The sequence below is a fragment of the Pipra filicauda genome, unplaced genomic scaffold, assembly GCF_003945595.2.
Source record: "Pipra filicauda isolate LSUMZ 115617 unplaced genomic scaffold, ASM394559v2 scaffold174_size2080704_pilon, whole genome shotgun sequence".
Lineage (NCBI taxonomy): Eukaryota > Metazoa > Chordata > Aves > Passeriformes > Pipridae > Pipra > Pipra filicauda.
Window position 1 is genome coordinate 416,479 of NW_024104262.1, and position 13,343 is coordinate 429,821.

The window sequence follows — 13,343 nt, forward strand, 5'->3', positions numbered from 1 at the left end:
CACTAAGCAGCACTAAGCATAAGTTACATAAGGATTTAGAAACCACCCAGCATCCTGGTACCACACATGAACGCTGCATACAAATAGCTATTCATTTAACTTATTTTAGTGAGGAGTATTTCAACTGTCCACAAACACCTAGCATCCTACAATAGGATTTGGGGCCTTTACATTCAGTTTTAAAAATCCTACTTTTAAAGTCGGTTTATTTGTTTACACCAGCCTCAATTACAGCAACACAAACATGATTTTGGTACCCAAAGAAATTACAGCAGCTGAAATAAAGGTTCGTTCTTTTTCCAGCACATAGACAGTCAAAATAAAAGTGCTTTTTCCATTTCAGGAAGTATTATAGCTCAAGTAAATTTTGTGTTTCAAATGCACATAAACTGTATGCTTATTGGTGTCATAAACAAAAAGGGAGATATTACTTTGTAAGAGAAAAGCAGCTGGTAGCTGTACTGTATGTGTGCAGGAGAATTGGGTAAGTCATGGCCTCCCAGGAATAAAATCAGCCATTATCCCTTTAAGAAAGTAGACAGCTGGGATGCTGAATCCTGCTCACTATAGCAAGTATATATTTAACTTCACTGAACTGCCTAAAGTTACATTAACGAATCCATCTGAAGAACTCAATTGGGTCTTCCTGTCTAGACTTGAAAAGTAAATAAATATTACCTAATGCACGGTATTCAATACACCACCACCAGTCACATTTATAGACCCTTGCTGCAAGATCAAGCAAGCCGGTGATAACTCCTCTGCTCACTATTTTGGGTTGACATCTGTACTTTGTTTAGTCTGCATTTTATTACTCTGACTGCCCATTCCTTGCGTTCAGCTGCTTTGATTGATACACTGATGGCAATTGATGTCTGCATTTAAGAACAGACCTTCATTCTAGGTCGAGTAAGCCACTGAGCCACTACTTGGTGTTGCATCAGAACAGTTACTTGAAGACTGCTATGTGCTTATATATGTCTAGGAGCTATGTAGTATGTAAAGACAAAGAAGTCCAGCTCCACAAGTAAGACCTTTTGTCGTTACATGGAATCATGAGTCCTCCACAGTCCCACCTCTGAGCCAACTGACAAATGGCATTGCCTTCAGTTTTGGAAAGCAATTACTCTTTTAAGTGTATGCTTAGTAGCAGTGGGATGGCAGAAAACAGCAGGCTATTCCTATGTTGTTCACAGCTGTTTTGAGCTACTTTACAGAAAACTTACTGCATACCATGAATCTTACTTTCAGTTGTTTAATGTTATCAGTTGGGTAGAATAAGCCCAAAGTTGACACTAATTCACCCTTTAATCTTATCACCCTTTTGATTTTACTTTACTGGGTTTACCATTTGACACAGTAAAGCACAACAGAGGGGCAGTGATAGTCAATTCATTCTACCTTGGAGTAGAATGGTATCACCATTGGTGATACTCACTCAGAATGGTGGGGTATCAGGATACTCACTCCCTTGGTGGGTAAGAGCAGTGTTTTCACAGCAATTAGAAGAGAAAGCTTATACAGCTCGTTATCATAGCTACTGCATGCACCAAGTATTATCCTGAAGTAAGTTCTTTTCAGTCAGTGCAAAACATGAATGCTGAGATGTAGCGCTTTGAAGAAATCCATATTTTTGTTTTTAGCCTCCAGGACCATAACTAAGTGTCAAGGCCTCCATCATTACCCTAGCAAGATCCATGAGCAGTTCCTTTGGGGGTGCAGCTAGAATTAACAGCAGTGTACTTCTGTTCAGAGTGCAAGTGGGCATAGAAACAGACAAGGTCTTCAAGGTTAGCACCTGTCATCCATACCCTGAGCTGTAGCAGACTTCTAAAAGATAGCATAAAGAAAGCAAACCTGCAAGATTTTTTGTTCTTCAAAAGCACAGTATGCTGTGTTATAGTGTAGAAAGAGCAGAGAATGCTGCTTCAGATTTCCATTCTCTTTATTGCCAACAGATATTTAAAATGCCAAGGTCCAAAAAACATGTAATAAATACTTCACTTTAGGCTGTAATAAATTAAAAAAAAATTAACAAGGAATGCACTTTGCCAGCCACAAGTGTAGGTATTTTTGAAAAATAAAGGGGAAAAAAAAAGTATGGCCATAGTTCACAGTTAAGCAACCAGAAGCTGCTTGTTACAATTATCCCCAACAACAGAGCTCTCCCTTCCCTGCCTTTCCAGATGTGTATTTCACAGTTTTAATCCATCAGAGATGCTCTTTTACAGAGCAAGTAGACACACTCTGCTCTGAGTTCAAGTCAAATATATCTTTAACACACATGAAGCAAGGAAAATTATGATCCGAAGAACTCCTTGTCACAATAGTTTAGTCCAAAAGTAGGTTTAGGCTTCCAATAGATGTGTGCCCAGCACACTAGGACAGTCAAGTTTTCGTACCACCACACATCTATCAGTATACTAGTTGCTCCATCATCTCCACTGTAGATTCACAGTGAACAAGAGGGTCCATTTGGTTTAACTGAGCCAGTGCCTTCAGTTATATCGCTGCAGCAGCATGTTCAGAGCATATTCCATTCTGTGTTTTAGTTCCAATGAACATCCAGAAACCAGAAGAGTTGTCAGATGAAACGTTGTTGACATCCTGTCTTCATTGATGTATGTAAGGAGATACTCCTCACTCTGATTGCAAATTATGATTTTTGTGTGATCATGATAGAAATTCACCTGCAAAAGAGAAGTGAGTTCCTGTTTGTATTCTTCCTCCTCTCATTTTGAGACTTAGCCAGTTTTATTGCTAAAGTATTTTAAGAAACATTTTCTACAGTAATGCTACCAAACTTACTTGAAACGTGCCATCATTGAAGAGCATCATTAATGCTTTATCAGATTTGAGCCACTGTAAGAGATAAAGCCTAGGCCTGCGTACATCTGTTAGGCTGGGCAAGTCTCCTCCCTAGGAAAGGGAACAGACGGTGTTAAGTACTCAGCTCACATTTAGTGTATTTTTACAGCTCAAGACCCTGAAAGTGCTGAACTTACATCCATGAGGTTCTCCTCCATATAGTGAGAGAAATACTTCAGTACAGTTACTTGGCTAATGAACTGTTCAGGAGCCTCTGTGGTTGAGAAGACAGAGCATTGGCCCAGCTCAGCATAGTAGTGCACTGTTCTGGAAGATAAGAAAATAAAGAGGTTAGTGATGAAAACCAAGTATTTCATGTTTAAACTGCCATACTGAGTTGCTGGCTTTGTAATGATTCTTACTTTTTATCTGGCAGAAGGCTCATATGCACCCCATTGTTGAAAAGGACGCCAACAGTGTGGTCTGACAGCTGGTACCCAAAGCCATACTTGTTAGAGTAGTCCACCCATTTTGTAACCCACTGGAAGGATGCTGTCAGCTGTTCTTTGGGAATGCTGTCTGCTTCTGGCATGTTCTCCAGACATCCTCGCAATACCCTTGCAACCGTATCAGCAACACTTCCCATGGTACTGTCTTCCAGACCTCAAAAGGAATGATTAATTATTAGACTGACAAGAGCACTTAGCTTTCCAATTTTAATTTTTCAAAAATTTAAAGCATAAAAAATAGGGGATGAAAGCAGATGTTTGTTTCAAGCGTTAGAATCATGAAGAAAATAAAGGTGTGATTCAGAATTAGAGATTATAATTTGTTGCATTTACATTCACTGCTACTGCTGCAGCTTCCCAAAGTTCCTCTGACTATCATCCGAATAGAGTCTCCAATCTGCTTAGTTTCTGGCAATGCTCCTGGCTTTGCTACTGTTGTGATAAGAGGCTGGATCTCCTAGAAGAGATGTCAGACGCATAAACATGAAACATAACACAAGGCAAGGCTTATACACAAGTTTTGCATGGCTCTCCTATTTCTCAACAAATGATAAATTATAGGGAAACTAGTATTAATGTTTCCAGCATGTACAAAGAGCTGCTGTTAGACTGAGCTTAGACTAGCATGCCAGGTCCTTCCATTCTTTAGATCTTCAATTTGCATCTCACAGGCTATTAATCAGTTCTCTGCTCTCCTGTCCTAGCAAGGGAACAGCTGTGTGCAGGTCTGAACACCAAATGGCAAGAGCTAGATCTCAGCAATTTATTCTTTTAAGAAGCCCTAGTTAATCATGAACTGAAGCCCTGTATTTGGAATATTGAGAAAGAGCACCTGGCAGACAAGTTACCACATAGCCAACAATGGAGTCTAGGTAGATACTATAATTACTCAAAAGACAAAATTTATAGTCTCCCTACAAAGGCTACCATACCTTGGTGATGCTTGGCTAAGCCCTCTTAAAGCAACTCAGTTAATCATTTAAGCTTGATTATACTGTGTACAGTCCCAGCTCTGATATTCAAGTCAAATATAATTTAATTATAGCTACTCCACCCAACTGTTACTGGATTTGAATTGAACTGAACTTGCACATACCTCATCTGTTCTGTGTTTGGGGGGCTGCTGAGTTATTGAGGTCTTCTTCAAATCATGCCTGAGCCTGTAGATTTCTTCGTCTTCTTTAGCTAGTTTGTCTGCAATACAGGAAAAAAATACTTCACACTGAATCTGGAAGTGCTGTTCAGTTACAGAAAGTATAACAAATTAGCTGCAGAAAGCACACTGTCCCTCTTCAGTAGCTTCTTCTAAACACGCAACAGTCTCCAAGAAGAGTGATGCCATTATACACAAGTTACTAAGAGAATAAATTTCAATAAACAGTACAAACTAACAGATGATCAATTTAGATTGTCAGTATGCCATAAGAAACATTCACTTACACAAGCTGACGTAGGTGGGCAGGCTACCATCTATACTTATGAAGAAAGAGGTCAAAATAACCCAGGGGAAGCTCTGAGACAAGTGTATGTGCTCCAGTGCTATCTCACAGATGTATATTACCAACACGATACTGATGCAATAGAGGTAAGTTTTAAGTCTAACTACAATCCACTTACTATGTGTGTCGAAGTATCTGGCTTTATCCTTTTTACCACCAAAGAGAGCAGCAGCTGCTTTTTTGAAGAAATTTTTAGCAGGACTTGACAAATGGAAATCAGGAATGGTGTGACAACAGCTAGCAGAGAGTCTATCAGGTGTAAAGCCCTGTGGAAATGCAATACAAAAAAATTTTAGAACAGTGCATCTTTGTGTGGATACTTCTTCAGCTAGAACACTAAACAGTACAAACCTGTAAGAAAAATTCATGTCGAATTATTTCATCTAAACTGGGCCGATCTTCAGGGTTTTTTGACAACATGCTAGCTATTAAGTGTTTTGCAGGTGCCAAGAGAGATGAAGGCAGGCTGTATCTTGCTTCCCTTATACATCTGTACGTTTCTTTAAGATTTGTAGTCTCAAATGGGGGTCTTCCCAACAGCATTGTGTACCTGTTTAAAAGCAAAGGAAAATAATTTTATTTTACACACTCACAGTACTTATGTACAACTACAAAAAAGGCTTCATCTGTCTCCTAACATGAAGGAAAATTTCTGTACTTAGGCTACACATGTACAGAGGGCTGCAAATGGATGCAGTACTGCATTCCCTTTGAACTCTTAAAAGCCTAAGCCAGTGATAGAAATATTTCATTTCAAAGGCAGTGAAGTACTTACATTACACAGCCTAAGGCCCAGATATCAGATTCACAGCCGTGCCCTTGTTTGTTGAGGACTTCTGGAGAGAGGTAATTTGGTGTGCCACATATTGTTCTGAAAAAAAAAAAAAATCAAAGAGGCCACAGAGCTGGTTAGTATTTCCAACAGAAAGAGGAGAGAAGCTATTTTTCATACAGCAGGTTTTCCTCTCAAGTCCAGACACGAATTTAAGAGACTCCTAAAGAGGAGCTGTAGGAACTTTGATAGCATACATGTTTTCCATTGTGCTTTTATGATACAGGAGGGACAGACTCATGCCTGCACTATTTGTCAGTCAGTACACCCAGCCTCTGGCATTTGCTAGCAACTACTCAAAAGCAGAAGTCAAAGCATAGCAGCCCATTTTCTAGAAGCTAAAGTCTTAATCTCAGAAATAATTCATTTTTGCTATGGAACAGGACTTCTCCTTTCTAAATGAATTTGGCTTCATTTACTACTAGACTACACAGTTTTGATGCTCCTACCTTCTTCTGTGCTCTAGTGGTTCCAGCCTAGCTGCCAAGCCGAAGTCACCCAGTTTCAGTTCCATGTTCTCATTGATGAAGAAGTTACCTAGTAGACAGAGAAATACCAGTTAGTCCATTTCTTGCAACGTAGTAATGCATTTGCCACAGGTGCTGAGTCATACTTTGTTCAAAGCCAGAAGCTAGCCAAGATTTTTTTTTTCCATTAGGAATGCTTAGTGTCATCCCTTAAGCACTCCATGTTTCCACTGTAAAAACAGACTGCACTGATTCTACTAATTAAGTTATCAGCATACAAGGGTAAATGGTACAATGCTGACAGGGCTGGAGGAGTGTTTTGAAGTTGGCAATGTGCAGAACTTACCTAGTTTAAGATCCCTGTGTAAGATTTCCTGTTCGTGAAGATACTTTAGCCCTGACACAATTTGCCTGAGGTAGTATCGTACTTCTGGTTCTGTCAATACCTTCCTTGCTTTTAAGATGTGAGCCATTGACTGCAGAGGAAGAAGGTAGAAATGTCATTGAACATTCATGCACAAGATTCCCCTTAAGTAAAAGTAAATTAATACATGGAGAAACAACAACTAAAGTCACAAAAAATACCTTTTACACATCACACATATAAATTAGTTGCAGATTCCATGTAAGTAAATACTAAATTTTTCCTAGTCGATGCTCACCCTTCTACTGCAGTATTCCAGAAGAATGTAAATATTCTCTCTGTCTTCAAAATAATGGTAAAACTGCACAACATGTCTATGATTAAGCATTCTGTGCAGCTCAATCTCTTTATCAATCTGAAAAGACAAGAAAGGGTGAACAAAAAAAAGTGTTAGCCTTAGTTCCACAATGTTGAGCAGACTAGCTCTATTAGAACCATTTCAGGGAAAGGGCTAGGCAATCCAGCACACCAAGAGTTGGAGAGAAACAAAAGCACTCATGCATACACACCTTCTCCCTTTGATGAGGTTTTGATACTCTGCTGTGAGGAATGATTTTTGCAGCATAAACTTTATTTGTTGTTAAATCTGTCATCTCATAACACTTGGCAAATCCACCCTAGAAAGACACAGGAGAAAAAGGCAATTAGAGCAGGTATGAAAGCATTCCTACACTTAGTCATTCACCAGCTCATGTATTAGTCAAGCAGGGCAACTTCCTTCGCAAAGGGCAATTTGCTAAGGACAGGTCCTGGGTTCATCACCTATCGGAAGGTTCGCGCTCCCCACTCCCCGCATGCAACACTAAGTCATTCCCGCGGGCTCGCCCGAGCCGAAGGCACGATCCCGCTAGTATTTCGAGGCAGAGACGAATCGGGGGGCAGGAAGGGCGTCGGACCGGGCAGGTCGGCTCACTCCCGCTTGCAGGTGAAGCGCAGCCCCGCAGGAACAGGAGAGAGCCCTCCCCGCTGAGAAGGGCGGCGAGCCGGACTCAGCGGCCGCCGCCCCGGGACGGCTCGGGGCCCGCCGCGGCCATTACCTTTCCGAGCACCTTGCCGCGGCAGTAGCGCTTCCCCGTCGTGGGGTCTGTAATAATCCGGGAGACCTCGGCGGCGGGGTGGCCGTGCTGGTGCGGCTCCTCTGCCTTCTTCCTGCGCGACTCGCCGCCAGCCGCCCTGCCCGCCGCTGCCTCGCAGCACTTGGCACCGCCGCCGCCCGGCGTGTGCGCGATAGTCCGTAGCAGCTCCATCACCGCGCCTCGCCTCCGTCCGTCCTGCCTGTCCGTCTGCTTCTACTCTGCTTCACCCCCCGTGCCCTTCCCACCGCTCTCCGCCGTTTTCCCCCCGCTCCACACCACCCCCCCGCCGCTCCGCTCACAACTGACAGCACCTCCCCGGCTCGCCTTTATAAAGCGGGAGGCGGCTCCGCCCCGGTGCTGCAGGACGGCCCCCTCTGGGGCTCCGCTCCGCCCGCTCGGCTCGGCGTCCCGCCCCCGGGACGGCCCGAGGAGAGCGGGGCCAGAGCGGGCTGTCGTGCTTTGCCTTCCCTTGCCCAGCCGTACGGCAGGAGTGGAGCACTGTAGCTGGCAGGAGCTGAGCCAGCTCTTGTCCCCCTGCAGCTGCGGAGTCTCCTTTGACCACGGCCGTCCCGGAAGGGGAGCTGGGCAAGGGGAGCTACGTCACAAGTTGTGTTTTTCTTCACTTGAGGATTGCACCGTGCGGGAGTTGGTGATGGACGACCCGAGCTGTGGCCTGCAGGAGCAGCACCCTACCGCGTGCCTGTTGCTGCACGAGAGGAAGGGAAGGAGTTTTTCCCACCTGTGCCAAAGCAGCTCCATCACAGCAGAGAGACGGGGCCAGCATGGAGCTGAGGCCCATGGACTTGCTCGGACGGTGCAAGTGATTGGGGCACATGCCACAGGGGCTATCGTGTCCCTCCTTTAGCAAGGAGAACCCATGCCTAGGGACACTCCCCCCCACCACCTCTCTGACAACAGTCAGGTCTAAAATCTTCATAAGCAGAAACATCTCAAATGCAAATCAAGTTTGAAGATACCTGAAGACAATTGCAGTACTAGACCTCTGATCTAGGTGTTTGCATACAGACAATTGTTGAAGAGTGAAGTGTGTGTCTGGGAGAAAAAGTAATGAAATGTGAAACAGTCTTGCGTTTCTCCATTCTGGAGAGGCAAAAATGCTGGAATTCATTACTTTGTGTGTTACGCATTTCTGAAGTATTTGCTTTTTGGCATGCACGAAGAACTTCTACCTACTTTCATTGTTGGTAAAAGTCAAAGACTAGTTGATTTAATAGGAATGACTGTCAGAACATATAAGTATATAAATTATTTTAGTGTTGGTCTCTGAAAAACCCTCATTTCAGATCTTAAAAGAACAGAAAAATATACTTATTTTACAGTGTCAACATCAGGAGGCATGCCTTATCAGAACACACACACTCCCCCCAGCCAAAACCAGCAAAAGATTAAATAACAGTGTTTGATTCCCTCTACTGGTATTGCAGTATGAAGGTAACAGTGCTCAAGGGTTAAATATACCGGATTGTGTACACTCTACTTCTACCCATCTGCAGTCTTTTACTGCTCATGTGCTTCTGCATTCAAGTATCTTCCTATCTCACTCTGCAAAGTCTAGTCAAGTTATATTAGTATAACCAGTGATTAGCCATTGGGGTAAAGGTAAAAATAATAAGAACATAAAATTAGGATACACAGACACTGCTCAGTCCGGTCCCCCCTCACTCCTTAGCCTTACAAACATTGACTTCCTAGACAAATGTTTTTTCCCTCACGCATCTTTAAGTTTTTCCAAATTAGTACCAGTTATTGCAAAATAAGTTACTTAATGTAAACATGATTTCTCGATGCTTTGTTTACTGTCAGTACGTTCCAGCAGAAAAGCTTATAGGGAGAGTGGAAAATAGGCAGAATAGAAGGACAAGTTTTCCCTCCGCTGGAAAGAAGTGGTATTGCACAAGGTAAAAAGCAAATGTAAGAAAAACAAGCTTTGTCTGGTAAAGGTTTAGGAAAAATTATTAAGCTTGACTTTAAGAGGACACAAGCACTTGGTTAAAGCTAAGCAGGAGTGGGACTATTTGTTCTCACCTACATTTTGTTCTCACCTACTATTTGTTCTCACCTACTTTGCTGAAGCAAAGTCTCTAAGCCATGTTCCCTCTGAGTTACAAGAGGCTGCCAGACTGCCCCATGCAGCAGTTACTCTGAGATTGCTTTTCCCAGTTTTGCATAGGGAGCATATATTTATTTCAAAATGCCAAGGTTAGGATACCATTTATTGTGAGGTTTTACAAAGCAAACTTTTTTCCTTCTACAGGTGATCTCTTGGATAAAATAACAGTACTGTAAAGGCTTGAAACTGACCCTTTTAAGTCTTCCAAGGGAAAGCTATTCTAGTCGGTGCTCTGTAATATCACACTTTTTTTCCAAGTTACATTAACAAAGTGCTGAAGCTTACCTGCAGCATGCAGAAACAGCTCATCTCTAAGCTAGCTAAGACAGCAGAAGGTCTATAGCCAAATCAGCATGCACCAATGCAGCTACCCCGCCAAGAAACAGGGCAAACCTAGCCCAAAATTCAGCTTCAGGCATATGTTCTGTCTCTGTCTCCAGATGAAAATAATCACTTAACCCTACCGCTTCATTTTGACACAAGTGTACAGCTTTTCATAACAGCCTTATTATTGAGGGTCTGGGAAGCCTGGGTGTGCATAAATCCCCGATTTAGGTGAGGAATGGCAATTTGACAGAATCATAAGCTGCTTAATTACAGGCTTGTGGGAAGAAAGTCTTGGCAGGAACCACATTTTCTTACCCTAGCATAGGGAAAGTATGCTAGTTCAAAGATGTAGATCTCCAAAAAGAAGTGCATTAAATCCTGGATGTCCAACTCCCTGCATACTACAGAGGCTTGGCACTGTGTTCATGGCCATGATTTTGCCAGGGCTTTATGTGAAATCAGGATCAACACCATCTGCCTGGCTTCCAGACTGACTCTCAGCTGACCTTCCTGAATATTTGGTGCAATGAATATGCTTTTCCCTCCCCAGTATGCCAATATGAGCCAATTCACTATGCTCTTACAGGCATACACAGCAATAACCCTGCAGTCCATAATGGGCTCAGGTGTCAGTCCACACAGGTTTGGCAGGCAGCCCTGACCTTTTACCTGGCTGACCTCATCCTTTGCTTTCTGCTATCAGAACATCTCTCTCCTGCCTCCTGTTAGCTTTTGATAGGACTGTGTTTTTCATTTAGCTGGTCATGGAGTGCCCTTAGTTGCTGAAGTGATGTTAGTTTGTCCGAAAAGAAGCATATTCTACTTAGAGATGGGACAGACTAATGGGTTCTCCAAATAGCATCTCACTATAATATGTGTCAACGTATATGGGTGATAAAAAATAAGAAGCTTACTTCTAGAACATCAGCCTACAGAAACTGTGTTATGAAAAGTGTGGCTTTTACACAAAGTGCCTCATGATCTTTAGCGACTTGTCTTGAGAAACTGTTGGTAATCTTACTGTGCTTTAGATATTGACTAAGTTTAATTTCTCCCCTTGGCTTCTTCCCTGACTTATCCTCTTCATTTCCGCTTCCCCACCAGCCTTTTCTCACCACCCGACATGGATCTGTACTTTCTCTGTTTTTGTTTTCCACACTTTCCATGTTCTCCTGTGTTTCCCTGTGTTTCCAGTAAAGTACTGGAAACACATAGTCATCCTTAACAAAAAAAGTATAAAACACATAAAAGCTGGAGTAGATATAGAACTAAACATTTGCTCTGATGCTGCCATGCAGTTTCAGCATGTCACTTCCCTTGTGGGATTTTATTGTCATAGATTGTCCTGACACACAGGCATGACACCATTTGTTCTCCCTAAATCATTGCAGAGCTAATGCGAAGCACTTGTTTCTGCAATAATTCATGTATTTTAATTTCCTTTGATTGAAGCTTGGTGAAGTTTCTAAAGACCTAAATTCTTTTGCAGTTTCATTTGAAGTGATCTACTAATTAAAAAACAGGCAGATTACCAAGAGCTTAAGGCAATCACGTGTTTTCCCAGAAAGATCTCCAAAAAAAAGAAGAGGATGCCTAGCCCAGTGGTCACATAGGCTGTGCCAGCTTTTGGTTCCTTCTGGAGTGATGTCAAGGTCTGTTCCGACTCTGCCTGTCTGGTATGAGTTTCCTGGGGCAGGAAGGCAGGGTTGCACTTCTGGTAGTTATTGATCCTGTATTAGGTCCCCAAAGACACAAAACTCAATTTCCTGGATTTTAATGTGTACTTACACAGTTGGAATTGATGGATGGCTCTGAAATGTGTTTCCCCAGTGCAATGATAGAGTATGGAAAATAATATAGCTCCAGTCAAGTGTCAGTGTCAAGTGAAGACAGTGTCAGAGAGACTCAGTTTTGTCTTATCACTCACTACTCTCACACTCCTTTCCTGTGCTTCTTGGGTTGAGTAATGTCTCACAGCTTTATTTCAGGCAATAGCCCCCGCACTCAGAAAGTGCAGTCACACGTTCAAACAGCACCTGCTTCTAAAAGTAAAGTCAGACCACAGGTTTGCACATTATGTTATTTTTCTCATTTTGTTTTTTCACAGCTTGACTTGTTTTTCTTTCATATGCCAAAACAAAGGTTATACTAACCTCAAAGTGAAGAGTACTGCAAAAGTAAAGACTCCAAAGCCTTTGCCTTTACCTTTAAAATTGAGAATGTGTTTGCAGAGTACTGTCAGATACATAATTTCCTTCAATGAAAATCTCTATGGCCTCTACTTCCCCATTGCAATGCACTGAGGAGAAGAGTGCCAATTGTATTACCTATCCAATAAGAAACAGTTAAACTTTTACATGCAAATACTTCATAGAGTGTCCTGTAGGAATCACAATTACTCTGCCTCTGCCTGCAATGTGAATGCTCCTAAGTGCTCACTTAGTCAAAGAGCATCTGTCCACAAGATATTTAGGGAGATATCCTAGTACCACCCGATCTTCCAGAAGCAGCTTTTTCCAGATTCTGCCACTGCTTCTGGTGATTTTTGGTATTCTGTTTAAGGTGGTTGGAACTTTGTGAGTCCGACTTGAGACACCGTGTGCCAGTGATATAGTTGTTATGTCCAGAACTAGCCTGCCTCCCACATAAGTGACTGCTAGACCCATTATGCAACTGCATCAGTCATGCAGAAGGAACAAAGATCTGTGTGATGGTAAAGCATCATGCCCAGTATCAGAGACACTTAGCTTCAAACCTGAGGAACAATCATAGTGTTTTGTATGCCAAAAGAACTGTCTAGGTTCTTTTGTGGGTTTTTGTTTTTTGTTAGTTTGGTTTTGGTTTGGTTTGTTTTTCTTTATTTAGCCTTTCTAAATGGCCATATAAATGCCCTCACATATAAAACCTTCTTGTTAAAGGGAACAGTGCCAAAGGGTAGTCAAAATCCTCTAAACAGAACAAAGAAGTCAGTACTTCAGTCAGCATGTTTCCCTTCCTGCTGTGGGAAATAATTAAGACGGTTTTATTACAAGCAGGGGCTACCTTGTGCCGGGGCACCTGGGGGCCATTTTGTTTGAAGGACTGGGGAGCCATTTTGTGGTTGGGGACTGGTGGACTGCTTGTGGTTCTGCTTGAAGTTGCTTATTGCTGCTGCCTACCTGCTACATATAGTTCTGCTTGAGGTTACCTATTGCTGCTCATTGTTGCCTACTGCTGCTTATAGTTCTGCCTGCTTACTGCGACTTATTGTTACTTACAGTTCTGCTTGCT

General features: G+C 42.4%; 1 protein-coding gene across 1 annotated transcript; it reads right to left on the minus strand.

Annotated features, from left to right (window-relative positions):
* Positions 1 to 1,927: 1,927 nt before the first annotated feature.
* PLK2 (polo like kinase 2) lies at positions 1,928 to 7,871 on the minus strand. Its single transcript, XM_027731302.2, has 14 exons — positions 7,577 to 7,871; positions 7,049 to 7,156; positions 6,778 to 6,894; positions 6,462 to 6,591; positions 6,098 to 6,185; positions 5,592 to 5,687; positions 5,168 to 5,366; positions 4,935 to 5,082; positions 4,414 to 4,511; positions 3,651 to 3,774; positions 3,231 to 3,471; positions 3,006 to 3,135; positions 2,809 to 2,919; positions 1,928 to 2,690 (listed from the first exon to the last, which is right to left on the minus strand). Exons 1-14 carry the CDS (start codon positions 7,784 to 7,786, stop codon positions 2,499 to 2,501), a joined length of 1,992 nt encoding a protein of 663 aa, XP_027587103.1. The 5' UTR covers positions 7,787 to 7,871; the 3' UTR covers positions 1,928 to 2,498.
* Between the last annotated feature and the right edge of the window lie 5,472 nt (positions 7,872 to 13,343).

What these genes read in the sequence shown, in the direction of transcription:
- PLK2 (XM_027731302.2), bottom strand. Translation starts at nt 7,786, where the DNA reads ATGGAGCTGCTACGGACTATCGCGCACACGCCGGGCGGCGGCGGTGCC. An exon ending in ACACAGGGATCTTAAACTAG is followed by an intron (nt 6,186 to 6,461) that starts GTAAGTTCTGCA and finishes TCTGTCTACTAG; the next exon opens with GTAACTTCTTCATCAATGAG. An exon ending in TGGAGGAGAACCTCATGGAT is followed by an intron (nt 2,920 to 3,005) that starts GTAAGTTCAGCA and finishes TCCCTTTCCTAG; the next exon opens with GGAGGAGACTTGCCCAGCCT.